Raw genomic sequence first — 22818 nt, 5'->3', positions numbered from 1 at the left:
GGATTTGGTGAGGGTCGTGGCAGATCCTGACCACGACCTCCGGTTCCTGGCTAAGGTTTGTTTTGGCCTCTGCCAGCTTGGGATCCGGTACCCTTGTCCGCCAACCCTTCACCCTTCTGTCCTTATTCTGGGATCTTGGGGTTCTCTTCTTGTTTCCTCTCTGGGTCCTTCCTACTCCTCTCTCTCTCTCTGCAGGCTCTGTTCTGGAGCTGGGCCCAGCCGGAGCCACGGCTCCCTGTCAGCCCTCCTGGCCGAGCTCCTCTGCTCTGCTCAGGCTCTCCTAGACTCTTCTTCTCCCAGACTCTTCTTCTCCCTGCAACTAGATGGTGCCCACCTTATATATTCCCTCTATGTGTGAGCTCAGGTGACCAGCACCCAATGAGCTCCTATCTTTACCCAGACTACTCCCCCTATCTGCCCCTACACTACTGGGATGTTCCACCCCCCTCCCACTCCAGCCAGGGACAGACGCTGTCGTACCTGCACATATACTGGTGGGAGTACCGTCGTTCTGTCCCCCGGAAATGGGATGTATGTAGTGCATGCAGCCTACTAGCTCAGTTCCACACTCCATCCTTACCCGGGAGTGGAATACCACACCTCTGGCTTGAGGTGTAATACCCCTGTAGCAGCTGAGTCCTCAGGGTGCTACACATGCAGGACGCGAGTGCCAACATGGCGTTATAATGACACTGCATGCACAGGCATCCCTGTATGCACCTGTGCGCACCCAGTGGCAGGGTTCTTTGAAGTTCTGGGCGCCCACACTGATATGATTATATCAGTGCTGGCGTCTGGACCCCTGCAGGCACCGGCTATTGCCAGGACAAAGATCTCTTTGATCCTTTTGTCCTAGCAGTGTGACTCTCTACTAACATGGTAATTAACCATGTCAGCATATAGTCAAAGGCAATAGATGGACATCTGTCCATCTTCTTTTGACATGCCCAGACTTTTCTTGTCCTGGGCATATCTGAAAAGTAGGGGGATTATTATAAGGGGGCCAACTATATATGTGTGGAGGCACAATTATATTTATGTGCATGTGGACATATATATGTGTAGGGACACATGAGGACATAGGCACATAAGGCAATATATCCACATGCATATACAGGTACTTCTCACTAAATTAGAATATCATCAAAAAGTTAATTTATTTCAGTTCTTAAATACAAAAAGTGAAACTCGTATATAGAGTCATTACAAACAGAGGGATCTATTTCAAGTATTTATTTCTGTTAATGTTGATGATTATGGCTTACAGTCAATGAAAACACAAAAGTCATTATCTCAGTAAATTAGAATACTTTATAACAACAGCTTGAAAAATGTTTTTTATAATCCGAAATGTTATCCTACTGAAATGTCTGTTCAGTAAATGCACTCAGTACTTGGTCGGGCTCCTTTTGCATCAATTACTGCATCAATGCGGCAATGTGGCATGGAGGCGATCAGCCTGTGGCACTGCTGACGTGTTATGGAAGCCCAGGTGGCTTTGATAGCAGCCTTCAGCTCGTCTGTATTGTTGCGTCTGGGGTCTCTCGTCTTCCTCTTGACAATACCCCATAGATTCTCTATAATAGATTCTCTATGGGGTTAAGGTCAGGCAAGTTTGCTGCCAATCAAGCACAGTCTTACTGTTGTTTGTGAACCAGGTATTGGTACTTTTGGCAGTGTGGACAGGGGCCAAGTCCTGCTGGAGAATGAAATTTCCATCTCAAAAAAGCTTGTCGTCAGAGGGAAGCATGAAGGGCTCTAAAATGTCCTGGTAGACGGCTGCGCTGACTTTGGTCTTGATAAAACACAGTGGACCTACACCAGCAGATGACATGGCTCCCCAAACCATCACTGATGGTGGAAACTTCACCCTAGACCTCCAGCAGCTTGGATTGTGGCCTCTCCACTCTTCCTCCAGACTCTGGGACCTTGATTTCCAAATGAAATGCAAAATTTACTTTCATCTGAACACAACACCTTGGACCACTGAGCAAAAGTCCAGGTCTTTTTCTCCTTGGCCCAGGTAAGACGCTTCTGGCGTTGTCTATTGGTCATGAGTGGCTTGACACAAGGAATGCAACACTTGTAGCCCATGTCCTGGATACGTCTGTGTGTGGTGGCTCTTGTAACAATGACTCTAGCAGCAGTCCACTTCTTGTGAATCTCCCCCACATTTTTCAATGGCCTTTTCTTAACAATCCTTTCAAGGCTGCGGTTATCCCGGTTGCTTGTGCACCCTTTTCTACCACACTTTTTCCTTAAACTCAACTTTCCATTAATATGCTTGAATACAGCACTCTGTGAACAGCCAGCTTCTTTAGCCATGGCCTTTTGTGGCTTACCCTTCTTGTGGGGTGTGTCAATGACTGCCTTCTGGACATCTGTCAAGTCAGCAGTTTTCCCCATGATTGTGGAGCCTACTGAAACAGACTAAGGGACCTTTTTAAATGCTTAGGAAGCCTTTGCAGGTGTTTTTGTTAATTATTCTAATTTTCTGAGATAATGACTTTTTTGTGCTTTCATTGCCTTTAAGCCATAATCATCCACATTAACAGAAATAAACAATTGAAATAGATCACCCTGTTTGTAATGACTCTATATAATATGAGTTTCCTTTTTTTTATTGAAGAACTGAAATAAATTGACTTTTTGATGATATTCTAATTTAGTGAGATGCACCTGTGTATATATATATATGCATTCGCATACATGGTAGTATGAAAAAACATATATATATATATATATATATATATATATATATATACAGTACAGACCAAAAGTTTGGACACACCTTCTCATTTAAAGATTTTTCTGTATTTTCATGACTATGATGACTATGAAAACTGTACATTCACACTGAAGGCATCAAAACTATGAATTAACACATGTGGAATTATATACTTAACAAAAAAGTGTGAAACAACTGAAAATATGTCTTATATTCTAGGTTCTTCAAAGTAGCCACCTTTTGCTTTGATGACTGCTTTGCACACTCTTGGCATTCTCTTGATGAGCTTCAAGAGGTAGTCACCGGAAATGGTTTTCACTTCACAGGTGTGCCCTGTCAGGTTTAATAAGTGGGATTTCTTGCCTTATAAATGGGGATGGGACCATCAGTTGTGTTGTGCAGAACTCTGGTGGATACACAGCTGATAGTCCTCCTGAATAGACTGTTAGAATTTGTATTATGGCAAGAAAAAAGCAGCTAAGTAAAGAAAAACGTGTGGCCATCACTACTTTAAGAAATGAAGGTCAGTCAGTCCGAAAAATTGGGAAAACTTTGAAAGTGTCCCCAAGTGCAGTTGCAAAAAACATCAATCGCTACAAAGAAACTGGCTCACATGAGGAAAGCAAGACCAAGAGTCACCTCTGCTTCTGAGGATAAGTTTATCCAAGTCACCAGCCTCAGAAATCGCAGGTTAACAGCAGCTCAGATTAGAGACCAGGTCAATGCCACACAGAGTTCTAGCAGCAAACTCATCTCTTCAAAAACTATTAAAAGGAGACTTTGTGCAGCAGGCCTTCATGGTAAAATAGCTGTTAGGAAACCACGGCTAAGGACAGGCAACAAGCAGAAGAGACTTGTTTGGGCTAAAGAACACAAGAAATGGACATTAGACAAGTGGAAATCTGTGCTTTGGTCTGATGAGTCCAAATTTGAGATCTTTGGTTTCAACCACCGTGTCTTTGTGCGACGCAGAAAAGGTGAACGGATGGACTCTACATGCCTGGTTCCCACCATGAAGCATGGAGGAGGAGGTGTGATGGTGTGGGGTGCTTTGCTGGTGACACTGTTGGGGATTTATTCAAAATTGAAGGCATACTGAACCAGCATGGCTACCACAGCATCTTGCAGCGGCATGCTATTCCATCCGGTTTGCGTTTAGTTGGACCATCATTTATTTTTCAACAGGACAATGACCCCAAACACACCTCCAGGCTGTGTAAGGGCTATTTGACCAAGAGGGAGAGTGATGGGGTGCTACGCCAGATGACCTGGCCTCCACAGTCACCAGACCTGAACCCAATCGAGATGGTTTGGGGTGAGCTGGACCACAGAGTGAAGGCAAAAGACCAACAAGTGCTAAGCATCTCTGGGAACTCCTTCAAGATTGTTGGAAGACCATTTCCGGTGATTACCTCTTGAAGCTCATCAAGAGAATGCCAAGAGTGTACAAAGCAGTCATCAAAGCAAAAGGTGGCTACTTTGAAGAACCTAGAATATAAGACATATTTTCAGTTGTTTCACACTTTTTTGTTAAGTATATAATTCCACATGTGTTAATTCATAGTTTTGATGCCTTCAGTGTGAATGTACAATTTCCATAGTCAAGAAAATACAGAAAAATCTTTAAATGAGAAGGTGTGTCCAAACTTTTGGTCTGTACTGTATATGCATGCATATTTTAGGACACTTCCCTTTACACTCTTTCCTCAGTTCGAAATGTAATTAAGAAATGGCAGTCAGCAGCAAGGAAGACCAAGCTAAATTTCAGTGAGAGCTGCTCGTAGGATTGCTGGAGAGGCAAATCAGAAACCCCCCTTGACTGCAACAGACCTTCAGAAAGATTTAGAAGACTCTTTAGTTGTTGCACATTTTTCTACTGTTCGGAGACACCTGCACAAATATGGCCTTCATGAAAGAGTCATCAGAAGAAAACCTCTCCTGCGTCCTCACCATAAAATTTTGTGTCAGAAGTATGCAAAAGAACATCTAAACAAGCCTGATGCATTTTGGAAACATGTTCTGTGGACTGATGAGGTTAAAATAAAACTCTTTGGCCACAATGATCAAAGGTATGTGTGGAGAAAAAGGGGCACAGAATTTCAAGAAAAGAACATCTTGCAAACCATTAAGCATGGAGGTGGATCAATCATGCTTTAGGGTTGTTTTGCAGCCAATGGCACGGGATCATTTCACGGGTAGAGGGAAGAATGGATTCAATGAAGTTTCAACAAATTCTTGACGCAAATCTGTAAAAGTTGAAAAGAGGATGGCTTCTTCAAATGGATAATGGATCCTAAGCACACTTCAAAATCCACAATAGACAACCTTAAAGGCACAAGATGAAGGTTTTACAATGGCCCTCACAGTCCTCTGATCTGAACATCATTGAAAATCTGTGGCTAGACCTCAAAATAGCAGTGCATGCAAGACGACCCAGGAATCTCACAGAACTGGAAGAATTTTCCAAGGAAGAATGGATGAAAATCCCTCAAACAATAATTTAAAAACTCTTGTTTGGCTACAAAAAGCGTTTACAAGCTGTGATACTTGCAAAAGGTGGTGCTACTAGGTACTAACCATGCAGGGTGTCCAAACTTTTGCATCGGCCCATTTTCTGTTTTGTAATTTTGACCATGGGTGTTTAAACTTTTACATGCCACTGTGAGTAAAGGAAATTAAGTTAAGGAAGGATTCCTTATCTTAGACAAACAGGATTTAAACAAACAGTTGTCTATACTAGAGAGGAAGCTACAGTGTCGCATAACTGGGACATCCATTCTCCTAAGGAGAGCTGAAGATGCAGTGCCACAGCAATGAGTGTGTGGCCCTCATTGAATGGACTTTGAAAGTACTAGTGAGGAGTCGTACCGATGCACCTCAGCCAGTGAGGTCCTCACAAATCAACTTTGAGCACTGAGTTGCCCTGAGGGGCTGTAACGACACATCTCAACCTGTATGGTCCCCACAGGGATGATGGACCTTCCCATAATGGCTTGCTGGACTGTGATAACTTTTGTTAAAAGCTACATGTACCGCCACATGTAACCATAAAGTTCTTGACTCAGCATAATGCAGGAGAAACATTCATAAAGTGTTGTACCTGCTATCTGATATATATATACTTGTCATCAAGTTCTTGTTAAGTAAAGTAAAGTTTATTTTTGTACTTTGGTCTGCTTCATTTATCTCCATACCATCTGGACTGGGCTTGCCAAGTACAGTGGCAGCATACGGCCTTCAGAGTCGGGAAATATGACTCCGCCAAATTAACCCCTTAAGCCCCGGAGCATTTTTCGTTTTTGCATTTTCGTTTTTGCTCCCCTTGTTCCCAGAGCCATAGCGTTTTTATTTTTTGGTCAATATGGCCATGTGAGGGCTTATTTTTTGCGGGACGAGTTGTACTTTTCAACGCCATTACTAGTTTTATCATATCCTGTACGAGAAAACGGGAAAAAAATTCCAAGTGCGGTAAAATTGCAAAAAAAGTGCAATACCACAGTTGTTTTTTATTTATTTTTTTTACCATGTTCACTGAATGCTAAAACTGACCTGCCTTTCTTATTCTACAGGTCATTACGAGTTCATAGACACCAAACATGTATAGGTTCTTTTATATTTAAGTGGTGAAAAAAAATTCCAAAATTTGGTAAAAAAAAAAATAAAAAAATAGCGCCATTTTCTAAGACCCGTAGCGTCTCCATTTTTCGTGATGTGGGGCTGGTTGATGGCTTATTTTTTGCGTGCCAGGCTGACGTTTTTATTGATAACATTTGGGGTAGATCCGATGTTTTGATCGCCCGTTATCGCATTTTATTGCAATTTTGCGGCGACCAAAAAACGTAATTCTGGCGTTTAGAATTTTTTTCTCGCTACGCCGTTTACCGATCGGAATAATTTTCTTTTTATATTGATAGATCGGGCGATTCTGAACGCGGCGATACCAAATATGTGTATGTGGGTTTTTTTTATATATATTTTATTTTGAATGGGGCGAAAGGGGGGTGATTTAAACTTTTATATTTTTTTATTTTTTTTTATATTTTTAAAAACTTTTTTTTTTTACTTTTTGCATGCTTCTATTGTCTCCATAGGAGACTAGAAGCAGCAACTATCCGATCGCCTCTGCTACATACAGGGGACGAGCAGGTCCCCTGCATGCAGCAGAAATGGTCCTGTGCTATGAGCGCCGACCACTAGGTGGCGCTCATAGCGACAAGATCATGACAACCACAGGCGTCTGCTGCAGACCCTGGGTTGTCATGCACGCCCATTGGCGACCCGCGATCACGTGACGGGGTCGCCGGTGGGCGGGGCTTATGACGCGCTACCCGGAAGCGCGCGTTAAATGCTGCTGTCGGAGATTGACAGCAGCATTTAACTGGTTAACAGCCGCGGGTGGATCGCGATTCCACCCGCGGCTGTTGCGGGCACATGTCAGCTGTAAGAATCAGCTGACATGTGCTCCGTTCAGTGAGGGCTCAGCGCAGCAGCCCTCACTGAACGGAGGGTACGCAAATATGCGTACTAATACGTCCCCGGTAAGTAAGGGGTTAAAGTCTGTGATGCAACGTGGCATTGGTGGATGGAACAAGACATGATGTCCCAGATGTGCTCGATTGGATTCAGGTCTGGGGAATGGACAGGCCATTCCAAAGCATCAATGCCTTCATCATGCAGGAACTGCTGACACACTTCAGCCACATGAGGCCTAGCATTGTCATGTATCAGAAGGAACACAGGGCCCATTGCACCAGCATACGGTTTCACAATGGATCTGAGGATCTCATCCCAGTACCTAATAGCAGTCTGGGTACCTCTGGCTAGCACATGGGGGGCTGTGCGGCCCTCCAAATAAATGCCTCCCCACACCATTACTGACCCACTGCTAAACTGGTCATGCTGGAGGATGTTGCAGGCAGCAGAACGTTCTCCACGGCGTCTCCAGACTCTGTCCGTCTGTCACATGTGCTCAGTGTGAACCTGCTCTCATCCGTGAAGAACACAGGACTCCAATGTGGAATCTGCCAATCTTGGTGTTCTCTGGCAAATGCCAATGACCCTGCACTGTGTTGGGCTGTAAGCGCAACACCCACTTGTGGACGTCGAGCCTTCATACCACCCTCATGGAGTCTGTTTCTGACAGTTTGAGCTGAGAAATGGATGTTAGTGGCCTGTTAGAGGTTATTTTGCAGGGCTCTTGCACTGCTCTTCCTGTTCCTCCTTGCACAAAGGAAGAGGTAGCAGTCCTGCTGCTGGGTTGTTGCCCTCCTACGGCCCCCTCCACATCTCCTGGTGTACTGACCTGTCTCCTGGTAGAGTATATGCTCCATGCTTTGGACACTGTGCTGACACACAGTTACCCTTCTTGCCACAGCTCTCATTGATGTGCCATCCTGGATGAGCTGCACTACATGAGCAACTTCTGTGGGTTGTAGACACCGCCTCATGCTACTGTACCTCTAGGGGTGAGAGCAATGACAAAATGCAAGTGACCAAAACAGCCAAAAAGGATGAGAACAGAGAAATGTTCTGTGGTCACCACCTGCAAAACCACTCTTTTATAGGGGGTATCTTGCTAATTGACTATAATTTCTATCTGTCGTTTCTTCCATTTACACAACAGAAAGAGAAATTTATTCACAACAGTGTTACTTCATAACTGGACAGGTTGATTTCACAGAAGTGTGATTGACTTAGAGTTACATTGTGTTGTTTAAGTGTTCCCTTTATATTTTTGAGTAGTGTACTTAACAGTCCCATACACGAGATACATGTTGGCTGAACGGTCATTTGGCAGATGGCTATTTTTCCCGACTCCCCCATACACACAAATATTCCAGCTTTCTTGTGGTCTGTATGAGAGAGTCGCCTCCAGACTCCTCTAGTGGAGGATTATCTACAGAAAAAATAAATGGATTAGCCTCTAAAATTCAGGATGCCAGATCCTTCTCTGCCCTGACATCATCTGTCGGGAGGCCCCCAAATACATTTTATAGTCAGCCACCCCCCCCCCCCCAATTCATTACTTCCATGCAACTTTAGTCTAATGTGTATGGGGGCTTTAAAATGTAACTCATTGGACGCTGCCTCTGGCCCGGCCTAATAGACTTTCGTACATTGCAGGTCCAGACACCATTATTAGGTACTTAAGTATCATAGTAACTAGGCAGCCCCATACTATCGAGTACTTGTGGGAGGAGGGGCATTCAGCCGAACTCTGTCACACCTTCTGAGATGCCATGTTTGCTTTTGACAGCAGCAATTGGTTAAACTGCCAGGGTTTATGTAGCAGCCGCACCTGTGCCATCCCTGCCATGAACATCTATGTTTAACATGTTAGAAAATAACAAAATGTGTCTTATGCTGTTTGCATGTTTTTTTATTTTTATAAGAATTGTTGGTGCCAATTTTCTTTTGAAACATTTTAATTTCTGCTTTTTTTCTGGTGTTTTTCTTGTAATATAGTAAAGCCTAAGGCCAGAAATAAACCCCATAAAACACTGTACATGGAGACTTTGCTATCAAATAATTTCTGCCCGCAATATTTGTGCCAACAAAAAAGGTTTTATAAAAGCATCAAACTTCTGTGTGTGAATCAGACATGAGATCTAACGTGATGGAAGATTACAGTCCGGGGAAGACGGGAAACATTCATATAGACGACCGGTGATGATATAGTCAGTGACGGACTGTGGCCAAATATGTTTCTAGAGCCTAAGTAGAAGATGAAGATGTCGTCCTCATTATGAAGTAGTTATTTCTCATGTCACAGGTAATGAATATCTCCTGCAGTATTACTAATGCCGATTCCAGTGTCCGTAAATGAGATGACAACTAGCATCATGGAAGATGAGTCTATGAGAAAACATATTCAGCTGCAGACTGCGAGGAAGAAACTACTTGTTGGCTGTGTTCTAAAATATATTTGTTTTATTAGCAGATGTAAAGAAAAAAACTAAATAGTGTAAAATAATAAATCTCCTCATATTTTTCTCTAATTATCTCCAGTAATTGTATTATTACACAGGATTTTTATGATGTTACATCTACTTATTTTCTTCTCATTCAGGTCTCTACAGTATTCGATCCGCTCAGTAAAATCTTCTATATAAGAGAGTTTTCCTGATTTATCCATCACAACAGGATATGGACAAGGACAAGATGGCAGAGAAAATATTACACCTTACCCTAGAGATCCTCTTTCGACTTACTGGAGAGGTGAGAGATTCTGATGACGTCACATTACATCATTCTTATCTATAGGAATAACAGATGGACAGAACTGGAGAGGTGAGGACCCTGGAAATGTCTGTAGTGAGATTTATTAATGTGTCTCTCCATAACCAGGATTACACAGTAGTGAAGAAGACCTCTAGTGAGCGCTGTCAGGCCCCTGTGTCTGAGGGATGGGGAAGACCCCTGAGCCCAATCACTGGGCCTCCACCTCACCCCCTGATACATGAGGACATCAATAACCAGAAGATCCTAGAACTCACCTACAAGATGATTGAGCTGCTGACTGGAGAGGTGACACTGCTGGGAATGCTGGGACATTATACAGTAACACTATGAAGGGATCGGGGGGGTGACTGTATCATTATGTGTATCAGGTTCCTATAAGGTGTCAGGATGTCGCTGTCTATTTCTCCATGGAGGAGTGGGAGTATTTAGAGGAACACAAAGATCTGTACAAAGACGTCATGATGGAGGTTCCCCAGCCCCTCACATCACCAGGTAATAAACAGGACTAAATACACACGGCCTATAATTATCTGTATGTAAAGAATGAATTCAGTCCCTGTATGTGTTCCCTCCAGATCTATCCAGTAAGAGGACAACACCAGAGAGAAGTCCCCGTCCTCTTCTTCCACAGGACTGTAAACAAGAAGATCCCAATGTTCCTCAGGATCATCAGGTAGATGGAGAGAAGGTGTCATGAGATCTCTCCTGTGATGTGTAGACGGCTGTGAAGGTCTTGTGCTCAGCAAGGCTGTGGTGTCGGAGTTGGAGCCCATTTTGGTGGATTTGGAGTGGTATCAAATGGACCGACTCCTAAAATATATAATAAATTGGGTACAGTAGTTCAATGCAGTTTTTGGGGAATATTTTTTCATAAGAATTTGGGAAAGTTATGAAATGTCCTATAAATGTCTGTCCTATTCCTGATCTAAGGGTCTGGACTTTTAGCTGAGATGAATCTGTGCTACAGTAAATTTATCACTTAAACATGAGCCATGTATGAGGGAGTCGTGGAGTCGGTGTCATGGAAATTGAGGAGTCGGGAGTCGGAGGTTTGGCTTACCGACTCCACAGCCCTGGTGCTCAGTCTTGTTTTATCCACCAGTATTATATGTTTTATACTTGTGTAATGAGAATGGTGGAGATGGCAGGATTAGAGCTGATCATAGATGGGACTTCTCCATCTGTCTGTGACTTTTACAATATTTGTTTCAGGGTGAAGATCTGACCCATATTAATACTACAGAGACATATGTGAGGGGTGATGAGCGGTGTAAAGAGGAGATTCCTACATATGACTACCCAGGTGAGTAGTAACCACTAAATGCAGAGAAGTTACAGATTATTCTCAGTCACCGGCTGTGGCTGCTTTATCGGTGGTGTAGTCCGGCCATATCACAATCGTGTGATCACCATTCTCCTCTAGATCACAACATTCTCCCCTACACAAAACTGTTAACCCCTTTCTGACGTTGTAAGTAAAAATACATCCCTGTTCCCTGGACTGTATGGACTAGGTACATATTATTACGACATGGCGATCGCACCCGCACACAGGCTGTACTAGCGCAATCGCCGCCCAGGTCAGCTGATTCTGACATCTGACACCCGGCACGCAGTGCCCGCACCTCTCCCGGCAGCACTTAGTGAGTGCGCAGAGGGACAGCAGCGGGGTCCCGATCGTTGCCATGGTGACCCGATGTCGTCATGATAACATCCGGGTCACCAGCCCCAGCAAGTTAAGTTTGATCATGCGCAGTGCATGATCAAAGTAACTTGTGTCTGCAGAGCTGACAGTTTAAAAGTTATAGCAGTGATCCTGCTCTGCTATGTCTTATAACTGCGATCAGCCTGTTGTAAAAATATATTAAAAAATATATATTTTTACAAGATATATTAAAAATAATATATGGAAAAAAAATAAACAATAAAAGCACACATATATGGTATTGCCGTGTCCGGAACAACCTGACCTATAAAATAAAGCTGTCCCACTAGTTAACCCCTTTAGTGAACACAGTAAAAGAAAAAAAAACTAAGCAAATAACGGTGCTTAATCATCATATTTCCAAACAAAAAGTGGAATAAAACGCGATAAAAAAGATGAATGTAAATAAAAATGGTACCGCTGAAAACGTCATCTTGTCCCGCAAAAAAGAAGCCGCCATACAGCTCCATCACACGAAAAATAAAAAAGTTACAGCTCTCAGAATAAAGTGATGCAAAAAAAAATAGTTTTTATTGTGTAACAGCGCCAAAACCTAAAAAAACAATATAAATGTAGTACGGCTGTAATTGTACTGACCCGAATAATAAAGCGGCCTTATACATTTTTCCACACGCAGAACGGCATAAAAAGAATGCCAAAAAAACAATTCCTGAATTGTTGGTTTTTGTTTATTCCACCTCCCAAAAATCTGAGTAGAAAGCGATAAAAAAAAGTCACTTGCCCAAAATTAGTACCAATAAAAACGTCAACTTGTCCCGCAAAAAACAAGCCGTCACATGACTGTCGGCCGAACTATGGAAAAATTATAGCTCTCAAAATATGGCGATGCAAAAACTTTCTGTGCTGCTGAATGTCCTCATATGGTCCCTACAAGACCAGGTCCAATCTTTGTGGCCAAACTTCACTTTTATGATCGATAACATTAAATGTGCAGTCAGGGCCAAGTGTGAATTTCTGTACAATAACAACAGAGTTTCCCTTTATCCTGACTTTTCAATTTCTTTTAAAACCGACTAACTTCAAACCAGATTGTGATAAACTACATAAAATACATTACACCTGTGCCATGATATATCTCTAAGCTGTGCGTGGCTGATGGCTGTAATATACATTTATTCACGCCTGCAGGAGATGTGTTGGCTCGAGCCCTGGTTTCATGGATTCACTCCACGTCATAAATTCCATTATGTTTTCAATCCTAAGGAATTCAGATTACTGCACAATCTCTCCTGAAATGGGGGCGCTAATACTTTCTCTACTCTTCTGGTCAGGACTCATAGTAGCTCCAATGGTCCACCATAAATGAGTGCAACTCCAGTTTAGTGTTGGATTTCTCCCTTCATACATATATTGTTGTTGAGGATGTAACATAGAATAAAAAAATGTCTTTTTTTATAGCTTTATTTTGTATGATAGTTTGATTGTGGTCGGATCGGCCTGCCTCACTTATGTGAGTCTGTAACTCCCTGGTAGTCTTTAAAAAAAGATCTCCATTGCCTCTTCCAAATGCCCGAGATCTAAATTTAAGACACCTCAGCTCTGCACTATTATAAAAAGTTCTCTTTGAATGTCTAATATTTCTTCTTGAAACTCATCTGACAGAAAATATTGGCCCTTATGATAGTTTAGATTCCCAAGAGCCACCGAGCCCCATACTCCAATTACCACAGAGAGGTTTCACCACTAGTTACTCACTACTTACTGATGAAGACTGTTGAGTTTGATCATTTCAGTAGAGGTTATTGTCTGTAGTCAGTTTTTGACTACAGTAGTTACTGCCCAAATTTCTCTGATTTAACCCCTTCCTGCAGCCAGTTTTGTGATCCTAATCAGGCCCCATTTTTCAAATCTGATGTGTGTCACTTTATGTGGTGATAACTTTGAAATTCTTCTTAAAGGATAATAGGAAACAAATGGACCTTACAAATTATTTTCCTTGAATCCTACAATATCCTATATACGGTTGTACACTACTGTCTGGGCACATGGCAGGTTAAGAAGGGAAGGAGCGACATTTAGCTATTTGAATATAGATCTTGCTGAAATAGTTTGCAGACACAATGTCGCATGGTCACCTGCCAGCTCAAAAGATGACCACCACAAACAGGCTTGGTGCCATCTACTTCATTTTCCAGATCCCACGAATTGTCTTGTTCATCACCCTTTAACCCCTCTACATGGATCTGGACACAGAGACCCCCTAGGCTTGGGCCACGGTGTTACCTGCTGTTCTGTGGTGTGAGATGGCAAGAAGAATAATCAGGTAGTCGGGTCAGAACCAGGAGGGCAGAGAAAATACAAAATCAGAAGACACAGGAGTAGTCAGTAAACGGGCCGAGGTCACAACAGGAAACAAATCCACAAGCCGGGAGCTGAGCACAGAGGACTGACCCAGAGGAGAACAAGGCTGTATCTGGCGGCTTCCAGCAATATGCTTCCAGCTTTAGTAGGGTGCGGTGATTTCTAATTGGCTGAAGCAGGGAGCAGATTACTCCAGCTGGACAGAACACACACCCATACTGCCAGACTGGATGGTACTAAAGGTCCCTGGCACCCTAATCTTACTGGCTGGAAAGAGCCTGCGCCGCCCAGAGCTTCTGGTTCTGACGTCTCCTCCATCACCAGCGCCGCCTGCAGGATGAATAAGGCGGCTCCTGGTGACAGAAGCAGACGTCGCAGGAGCAGATCCCGGAGGAGATGGGACCCACCATTTACAGAAGTCCTAATGTGACCAAATTACAGAAAACCAGAGCAGTAGAAATCACCATAAATTGACTCCATTTTGGAAATTATAACCCTCAGTGAATGAATCTATAGAAGTAGGGAATATTTTGATTCCACATGCAAAAAAAGAAGAAAAGAGAGGCGCTCCTGTGTATACCCGGTGATCTTTGAGGGGAGGAAAATGGAAATAGAAATGTACTAACCTTGTGTGGTTGCGCACCGCTGCACAACCACGGATTAAGGCTCCGGTGTGAACTGCACACCGCACGGGTCTCAGGCTGACCGGCTGAGAGAATCACATGGGGTGTGACATCACCGCGGGTCCTTGTAAACGGTTAATAAGCTGATATCTGCAGCCCCAAACCACCCACCCAAGAGGGAATCAAGAATACAAAGTACAAAGTCGCTGCGGTTTTCAATGGGGTAAGGTGACAGCAGGCCGGGGTATTTGTTACTCCATCATTTTCTTTATTAATCACATGGCTTCACAACATGTTTCGGCTAATACCGCCATCATCAGGTGATGGCCAATATTACCACACAAGCACTTTATATAGAAGTTTAACCAATTAACCAGCAGGTGCCAACAATTAACCAGTTAACCCTCAAATCTCCATTACCATATATACAGGTTCCCATTCTAAGGGCCAACCTGACTTGGCCGATAACAGAGACAAAACATCAACACTAACATAAGACTACATGAAAAAACTATATATACATATAAAAGAAGAATATAAAAAGAGTAAAAGCTGCATATATTCATAATTACACTCATATTAAAAACCTAATAAAAATAAATATCCACTATATTTTTCAAATCCACATAAATTATATTACTTAGTTAATAATATTTTCAAGTGAGAGATTCAGACCTTCCGGGGATAAAGTTCCCAACTTATAGATCCAATAATTTTCCCGGTTTACCAACCTTTTCTATCTATCATGCACCGTGTCAGATATATGATCAATAATCGTAAGGTGCAGATATTTTGGATCTTTCTGATCTTCTAAGAAGAAGTGCTTTGGCAACTATGTAACAAATCTCCATTTCTAATATTCTGCCAATGTTTATTTAGCCTGGCGCGCATTGGTTGTATGGTGCGACCTACATACTGTAGACCACATGTACACTCCAACAGATATATCACATATGACGGCAGTCTGTCCGGCATCTAATCTGAAAAGTCTCCCCCGTGGTGAGCAAGCTAAAAGTTTTTGTTCCGTTATTAATGATCCCACAACAGAGACATTTTGATGTTCTACATGTAAAGCACCCATCCCCCCTTCCTTGGTTTATATTTTTATACTTTATATAACTCTTAGTCAATGATGTGGAGCTAGGCGCTAACACATTTTTCAGATTCTGACACCTCCTATATATAATCCTTGGTTTGGCCGGCAGTTGCTTGCCCAAAATGGGATCACTGGATAAAATGAACCAATACGTCTTCAATAGGTTATTAAGAGTAACTCTAGATTGGCTAAATGTTGTAATGAGACTATACTCGGCACTCAATGGGTTAATAGTGTAATTTTTTTTTACCACATTGGTAGGTCCGGCCAGATTCCCCTTATTGTTTATCATTTCCAAGCATTTTTCTTGGGATAAACATTTGGCTTTCTTATATGCATCACTTAATAATTTGTCAGGATATCCCTTTTCCCTGAATCTCATCTTTAAAATCCTAGATTCATTAATAAAATCCACATCTCTACTACAATTTTTCCTAATTCTCCAATACTGTCCATAGGGAATATTACGCACCCAGACTGGAAGATGGCTGCTATCATATGCTAGGTAACTATTCACATCCACCTCTTTGAAATGCGTGGAGGTGATTATCTTTCCTTCTGGGTTTTTTTTTAATCAGGAGGTCAAGGAATTGAATACTTAAACTGGATATATTAGATGAAAAACTAAGACCCCAGGTTTTATTATTTAATTCAGATACAAATATAGATGCTTCCTCATGGGTACCAGCCCTGACAAAGAAAAGATCATCTATAAATCTCCTATAGAGACATATATGTCTAGTATATAGATGGAACTGTACGATGAAGACAGACTCAAACCTCCCCATAAATAAATTAGCATAGCTAGGGGCGAATCTCGTCCCCATCGCACAACCTCTCATCTATGTCTAGTATATAGATGGGACTGTACGATGAAGACGGACTCAAACCTCCCCATAAATAAATTAGCATAGCTAGGGGCGAGTCTTGTCCCCATCGCACAACCACTCATCTGTTTATATGTGGTCTCTTCAAATAAATTTTTTTATTGTTTAAGATAAACTCAATACTTTCTAATAAGAACCTTTTCTGTTCCAAAAATATAGAGGTATCTGAACACAAATAATGATCAATAGCCTCTAAACCTAAAATATGTGTAATGTTGGAGTATAAGGAACTCACATCTAAGGTACAAAAAACATAATAATAATAATCTTTTTATTTATTTAGCGCCAACATATTCTGCAGCGCTTTACAATTCAGACAATTTACAGACATTATTGGCACTGTCCCCATTGGGGCTCACAATCTACATTCTCTATCAGTATGTCTTTGGAGTGTGGGAGGAAACTGGAGAACCCGGAGGAATCCCACACAAACACGGGAGAACATACAAACTCCTCGCAGATGTTGTCCTCGGTGGGATTTTAACCCAGGACCCCAGCGCTGCAAGGCTGCAGTGCTAACCACTGAGCCACCATGCCGCCCTCCTCCTAGGGAGGTAAATCCCTCATCAAGCTAATAAAATGTGAAGAATCTTTTAAATAACATTCAAGCCTAATCACATATTTTGTAAAAACAAATCGACATAATGTGATAAATTAGCTGTTATAGATTTTATCCCCGAAATGATGGGGCGACCAGGGGGATTGGTAGTACTTTTATGGATCTTGGGTCGGAAATAAAAATAAGGGGTCTGAAAAAATTATATATCCAAAAATCTTTTCTCTCTCACATCCAAGATCCCCTCCCTAAGGGCCCCCTTAGTTAAGCTTTTATATTCCATAAAGATGGTGACAGAATTATCACAATCTAATTTATTATAATAATCAGTATCGCCCAGTATCCGCAAACCTTCTCCAGTGTACCAACCCCGATTCATCACCACAATACCACCGCCTTATCAGCTTCCTTAATAATTATTCCTTTATTCTTCCGTAAACTAGAGATGGCTTGTCTTTCTGGAGCCGTCAGGTTATCCCTCTTTTTAATATGAGTAAAAGTGCGAATGTCTTTTAAAATCAGTTGCTGAAAAGTCTCGAGATGAGTTCCCTTATGGTGAGTAGGATAAAAATGAGATTTACCACCTAGTGGAACATGGTGGAAACCCATAGCGGGCACGTGATTTTCGACTCCATTATTAGCAAGGGGTATACTGGCGTTTATTGATTTACGTTTTTCTTCAATAATAAAGTGATGTTTTAACGTCAATTTCCTAAAGTACTCATTCAAATCTACATATAAATTGAAAACATTCAAACTTGAAACAGGTCAAAAAGAGAGTCCTCTACTCAATCGTGAGATCTTAGCCTCAGACAAGGTGTGGTCAGACAGGGTAAAAATGCCTACCATTTTCTGTTTCTCATCTTTTTCGCTTTCCTCAATATTTACCCTAATGGCTTTGTCTTTTTAATTAGCAAATCCTACAGGGCTGCTATTTTTTGGGATGGCTCTACCTCGCCCCCTACATCCCCGATATTTCTTTTTGGTTGGCGAACTTGGGCCGGCTGAAAAAACGGTGGGATTTTTGTATCATAAAGGAGCGGTGTGTTTTTTTACCATTGAGAGGCGGTGCAGTTTCATTAGTTAATATTACAGCTGGTGATAACAATTCTATTGAAGAAGTTATATTTTGTGGAGGTGGTAGCTTCACTGATTTATCAGTGGAACCTTCCTCTAATGATGTATGCCCTACACTTAATGACTGAGATATTATTGGTAAGGAATTTTGGGAATCAGGATGGATAGTTTAAATAGAAAAATCCAATGCACTAACACTCTGCGTTGAGGTTGCACCAATTAATTCATTTAACCCAAAATGAATTAGTGATGATTGCTCTGTATCATTGGAAACACCACTATCCTTATTCACCACTGGTAAGATAGAATTAATAGCTCCACCAGTGTTTGCTTGATTCTCCCCAATAGGAGAAGGACACAAAGTAACTATTGCACTGTTAGTTTCCATATCCATAGTTTGATTCGACAGGCACTTTCTGCACTGTGGATGTTGGAGAGTGAAAATTGCAAATATTCCATTTTATTACCCAACACATTGTCTCCTGGATCACAATCTGGGCACTCACATACCATAAATTAAGTGGGTTCTTCTCACTATAGTAATGCCAAGTACATGGATGATAAATGTGGTTTGGACACACTGCAAGGCTCAGAAGAGAGGAAGAGATATGACTTCGGGAGAGAGCGGATATTGCTGGATTGGTTTATGGAAGCCATGTTGCTTTTCTAGAACCTTTGAGCCACTAATAATGTGGAAACCTCTGTTATTACACTGACAGATGATGGACCTGAGTTGGGGACTTGTTTTTTGTGAGATGAGTAGCAGTTTTTATTGATATTCTTTTCACCTACAATGGTGAAAATAATATTTGATACACTGCTGATTTTTCAAGTTTTCCCACCTACAAAGAATGGAGAAATCTGTAATTTTTATCGTAGGTACACTTCACCTGTGAGAGACATAATCTAAAAAAAAATCCAGAAAATCACATTGCATGAATTTTTACTTAATATTTGGTACAGAAACCTTTGTTTGAAATTACAGAGGTCAGAAGTTTCCTGTAGTTCTTGGCCAGCTTTGCACACACTGCAGGAGGGATCTTGGCCCACTCCCCCATACAAATCTTTTCCAAATCTTTGAGGTTTTGGGGCTGTCGCTGGGCAACATGGAGTTTCAGCTCACTCCAAAGATTTTCTATTGGGTTCAGGTCTGGAGACTGGCTAGGCCACTTCGGGACATTGAAATGCTTCTTATGGAACCACTTCTTATTTGGCCGTGCTGTGTGTTTCGAGTCATTGTCATGCTGGAAGACCCAGCCACGACCCATGTTCAATGCTCTTACTGAGGGAAGAAGGTTGTTGGCCAAAATCTTGCGATACGTGACCCCATCCATCCTCCCTTCAATACGGTACAGTCGTCATGTTTGGGATGGTGTTCTTGGGTTTGTACTCATCCTTATTCTTCCTCCAAACACGGCGAGCGGAGTTGATACCAAAAAGTTCTATTTTGGCCTCATCTGACCACATGACCTTCTCCCATGCCTCCTCTGGATCACCCAGATGGTCATTGGAGAAGTTCAAACGGGCCTGGACATGTGCTTGTGTGAGCAGGGGGACCTTTAATGCCCTGCAGGATTTTAATCCATGACAGCGTAGTGTGTTACTAACGGTAATGTTTTAGACTGTTTTTCCAGCTCTCTTCAGGTCATTGTCCAGGACCTCCCGTGTAGTTCTGGGCTGATTCCTGACCTGTCTCAGAATCATTCTTACCCCACGAGGAGAGATCTTGCATGGAGCCCCAGACTGAGGAAGATTCAAAGTCATCTTGTGTTTCTTCCATTTCTTAATAATTGTGTCAATAGTTTTTCCATTCTTGCCAAGCTGCTTACCTATTGTCCCGTAGCCCATCCCAGCCTTGGGCAGATCTACAATTTTGTCCTTGGTTTCTTTAGACAGCTATTTGGTCTTGGCCATGGTGGAGGTTGGAGTGTCTTTGATTGAGTGTGTGGAAAGGTGTCTTTTATACAGGTAACAAGTTCTAACAGGTGCAATTAATACAGGTAATGAGTGCAGAGTAGGAGGGCTTCTTAAAGAAAAACTTAACATGTCTGTGAGAGCCAGAATTCTTGCTGGTTGGTAGGTGATCAAATACTTATTTCATACAATGAAATACAAATTAATTATTTTAAAATCATACAATGCGATTTTCTGTTTTTTATTTTTAGATTCTGTCTCTCACAGTTGAAGTGTACCGACGATAAAAATTACAGTCCTCTCCCTTCTTTGTAGATGGGAAAAATTGCAAAATCACTAGAGTATCAAATACTTATTTTCCCCACTGTACATAACATTGTTTGGCTTTTTATTCCATATTTTGGAGGCAGAATGAACAAACAGTTGAACACCACACTTTACTGGTTCACGCTATGAGGTTTTCTATTAGACTGTGAACTGTCATTGTCTTGGTGAATAATTCAATATTTTTACATAACTTGCCATTTTTACAGACAGTTTAAGTAGAAATGTTCAAAACTATAAAATTCAAGGATATTTAATTCAAAAATAATAATTGATTTTCTTCTTGGCAGATGACTGTACCAGAAGATCAGAGGGACAGCCGACATCTTCAATTTTTAAATCAGATGATCTTGAGATCCCTCAGGATACAATTGAAGTGAATTCCATTACTCCAGATCTACCATCATCCCTTCACAGCAAAGATTTATCATCTAGTCTTATGAAACAGGTCCTGTCTTCTGATTCATTACTGACTATTAAGGAAAATCAAAGTCCCAAAATAAGCATTAAAAAACGAGTTGCTCCTAAAGCAAAGAAGCCATTTTCACATTCTGAATATGGAAATAGTTTTCCTCTCAAAATGTCTCTTCTTAAACATCAAAAAATTCACACAGCAGAGAATATATTTTCTTGTTCCAAGTGTGGGAAATGTTTTAACCAGAAATCAAATCTTGTTAGTCACCAAAGAACTCACACAGGGGAGAAGCCATTTTCATGTTCAGATTGTGGGAAATGTTTTACAGAGAAATCGAGTCTTATGAAACATCAGAGAACTCACACAGGGGAGAAGCCATTTTCATGTTCAGAATGTGGGAAATGTTTTGCAGAGCAATCAAGTGTTATCAAACATCAGAGAACTCACACAGGGGAGAAGCCTTTTTCCTGTTCAGAATGTGGGAAATGTTTTAACCAGAAATCAAATCTTGTTAGTCACCAAAGAACTCACACAGGGGAGAAGCCTTTTTCATGTTCAGAATGTGGAAAATGTTTTACAATGAAATCAATTTTTGTTAAGCACCAAAGAACTCACACAGGGGTGAAGCCTTTTTCATGTTCAGAATGTGGGCAATGTTTTAGTCATAAATCCGATGTTGTTATACACCAGAGAACCCACACAGGGGAGAAGCCTTTATCATGTTCAGAATGTGGGAAATGTTTTACACAGAAATCACATCTTGTTAGTCACCAGAGAATTCACACAGGGGAGAAGCCATTTTCATGTTTAGAATGTGGGAAATGTTTTACACAGATATCAAGTCTGATCAGACATCAAAGAACCCACACAGGGGAGAAGCCTTTTTCATGTTCAGAATGTGGGAAATGTTTTAACCGGAAATCAGATGTTGTTATACACCAGAGAACCCACACAGGGGAGAAGCCTTTTTCATGTTCAGAATGTGGAAAATGTTTTAACCGGAAATCAGATGTTGTTATACACCAGAGAACTCACACAGGGATGAAGCCTTTTTCATGTTCAGAATGTGGAAAATGTTTTACACAGAAATCAAATTTTGTTATACACCAGAGAACTCACACAGGGGAGAAGCCTTTTTCATGTACAGAATGTGGGAAATGTTTTAACCGGAAAGCAGATGTTGTTATACACCAGAGAACCCACACAGGGAAGAAGCCTTATTTATGTTCAGAATGTGGGAAATGTTTTACCGAGAAATCAACTCTTGTTACACATCAGAGAACTCACACAGGATAGAAGCCATTTTAAAGGAAAATGTTTTGCGAATAAATCATCTCTTCTTAGTCACCAGAGCAGTCACAAGGAAGAAGCCTTTTTTTTTTCTTAATATGGGAAATGTTTAACTTGGAAAAACAAACTTATTAGCAAGAAAAAATCTTTCTAATAAGTGAGTGTGTCTTATAGACTTTAGGCAGCTTCCTGTTACTGAGGAAAACATTGAAACAGTGTCCTTCCTGATCAATCAGAAAATTGCTCTCTCCTCCACTCCACTTATCTAACTGATTGGTGCAAAGTAGGAGAAGAAACTACAGGAACCTGCACAGAGGCTGCATGTCCTGAATGAGCAGCTGAAGACTTCCTCAAGGACCTTTCAGATCATTTATGAAATGAGCCATTTTTAATGATTTTGACCATGTGAATTCAAATTGCACAATAAAATTTTTAGTTGCCTCTTGTTTCTGTGATATCAGAGTTTTCCTTTTACTGCTACATATAATTGATGAAAAAACACAGCAAAAAAGGGCAGCAGGGACCTGCCCAGATCTTCAGAACTAAATGCACTACCAGGGTGCAGCAAACCCACATAAAGATGGCGGCTACACAGGTGCAAAATACTGATGAGACAATCACTCACAACCTACCATTTCA

At 41.5% G+C, this 22818-nt stretch overlaps 1 protein-coding gene across 1 annotated transcript in view; it reads left to right on the top strand.

The window, feature by feature from the left end:
* The window catches only part of LOC141198616 (uncharacterized), a 40264-nt gene extending 17661 nt beyond the window's left edge, over positions 1–22603 (top strand). The window contains exons 2-7 of the mRNA XM_073663049.1: positions 9798–9946; positions 10076–10255; positions 10339–10462; positions 10546–10643; positions 11183–11273; positions 20765–22603. Coding sequence (XP_073519150.1) covers positions 9875–9946; positions 10076–10255; positions 10339–10462; positions 10546–10643; positions 11183–11273; positions 20765–22185 — 1986 coding nt within the window. The 5' untranslated portion in view covers positions 9798–9874 and the 3' untranslated portion in view covers positions 22186–22603. The remainder of the gene's footprint in view (positions 1–9797; positions 9947–10075; positions 10256–10338; positions 10463–10545; positions 10644–11182; positions 11274–20764) is intronic.
* The last annotated feature ends 215 nt before the right edge of the window (positions 22604–22818 follow it).

The sequence above is a fragment of the Phyllobates terribilis genome, unplaced genomic scaffold (genome assembly GCF_046119375.1).
Source record: "Phyllobates terribilis strain yellow unplaced genomic scaffold, ASM4611937v1 Scaffold_98__1_contigs__length_5973952, whole genome shotgun sequence".
Classification (NCBI taxonomy): Eukaryota; Metazoa; Chordata; class Amphibia; order Anura; family Dendrobatidae; genus Phyllobates; species Phyllobates terribilis.
Note: the sequence above shows the minus strand (reverse complement) of the source record. Positions and strands in the feature narration are given on the sequence as shown.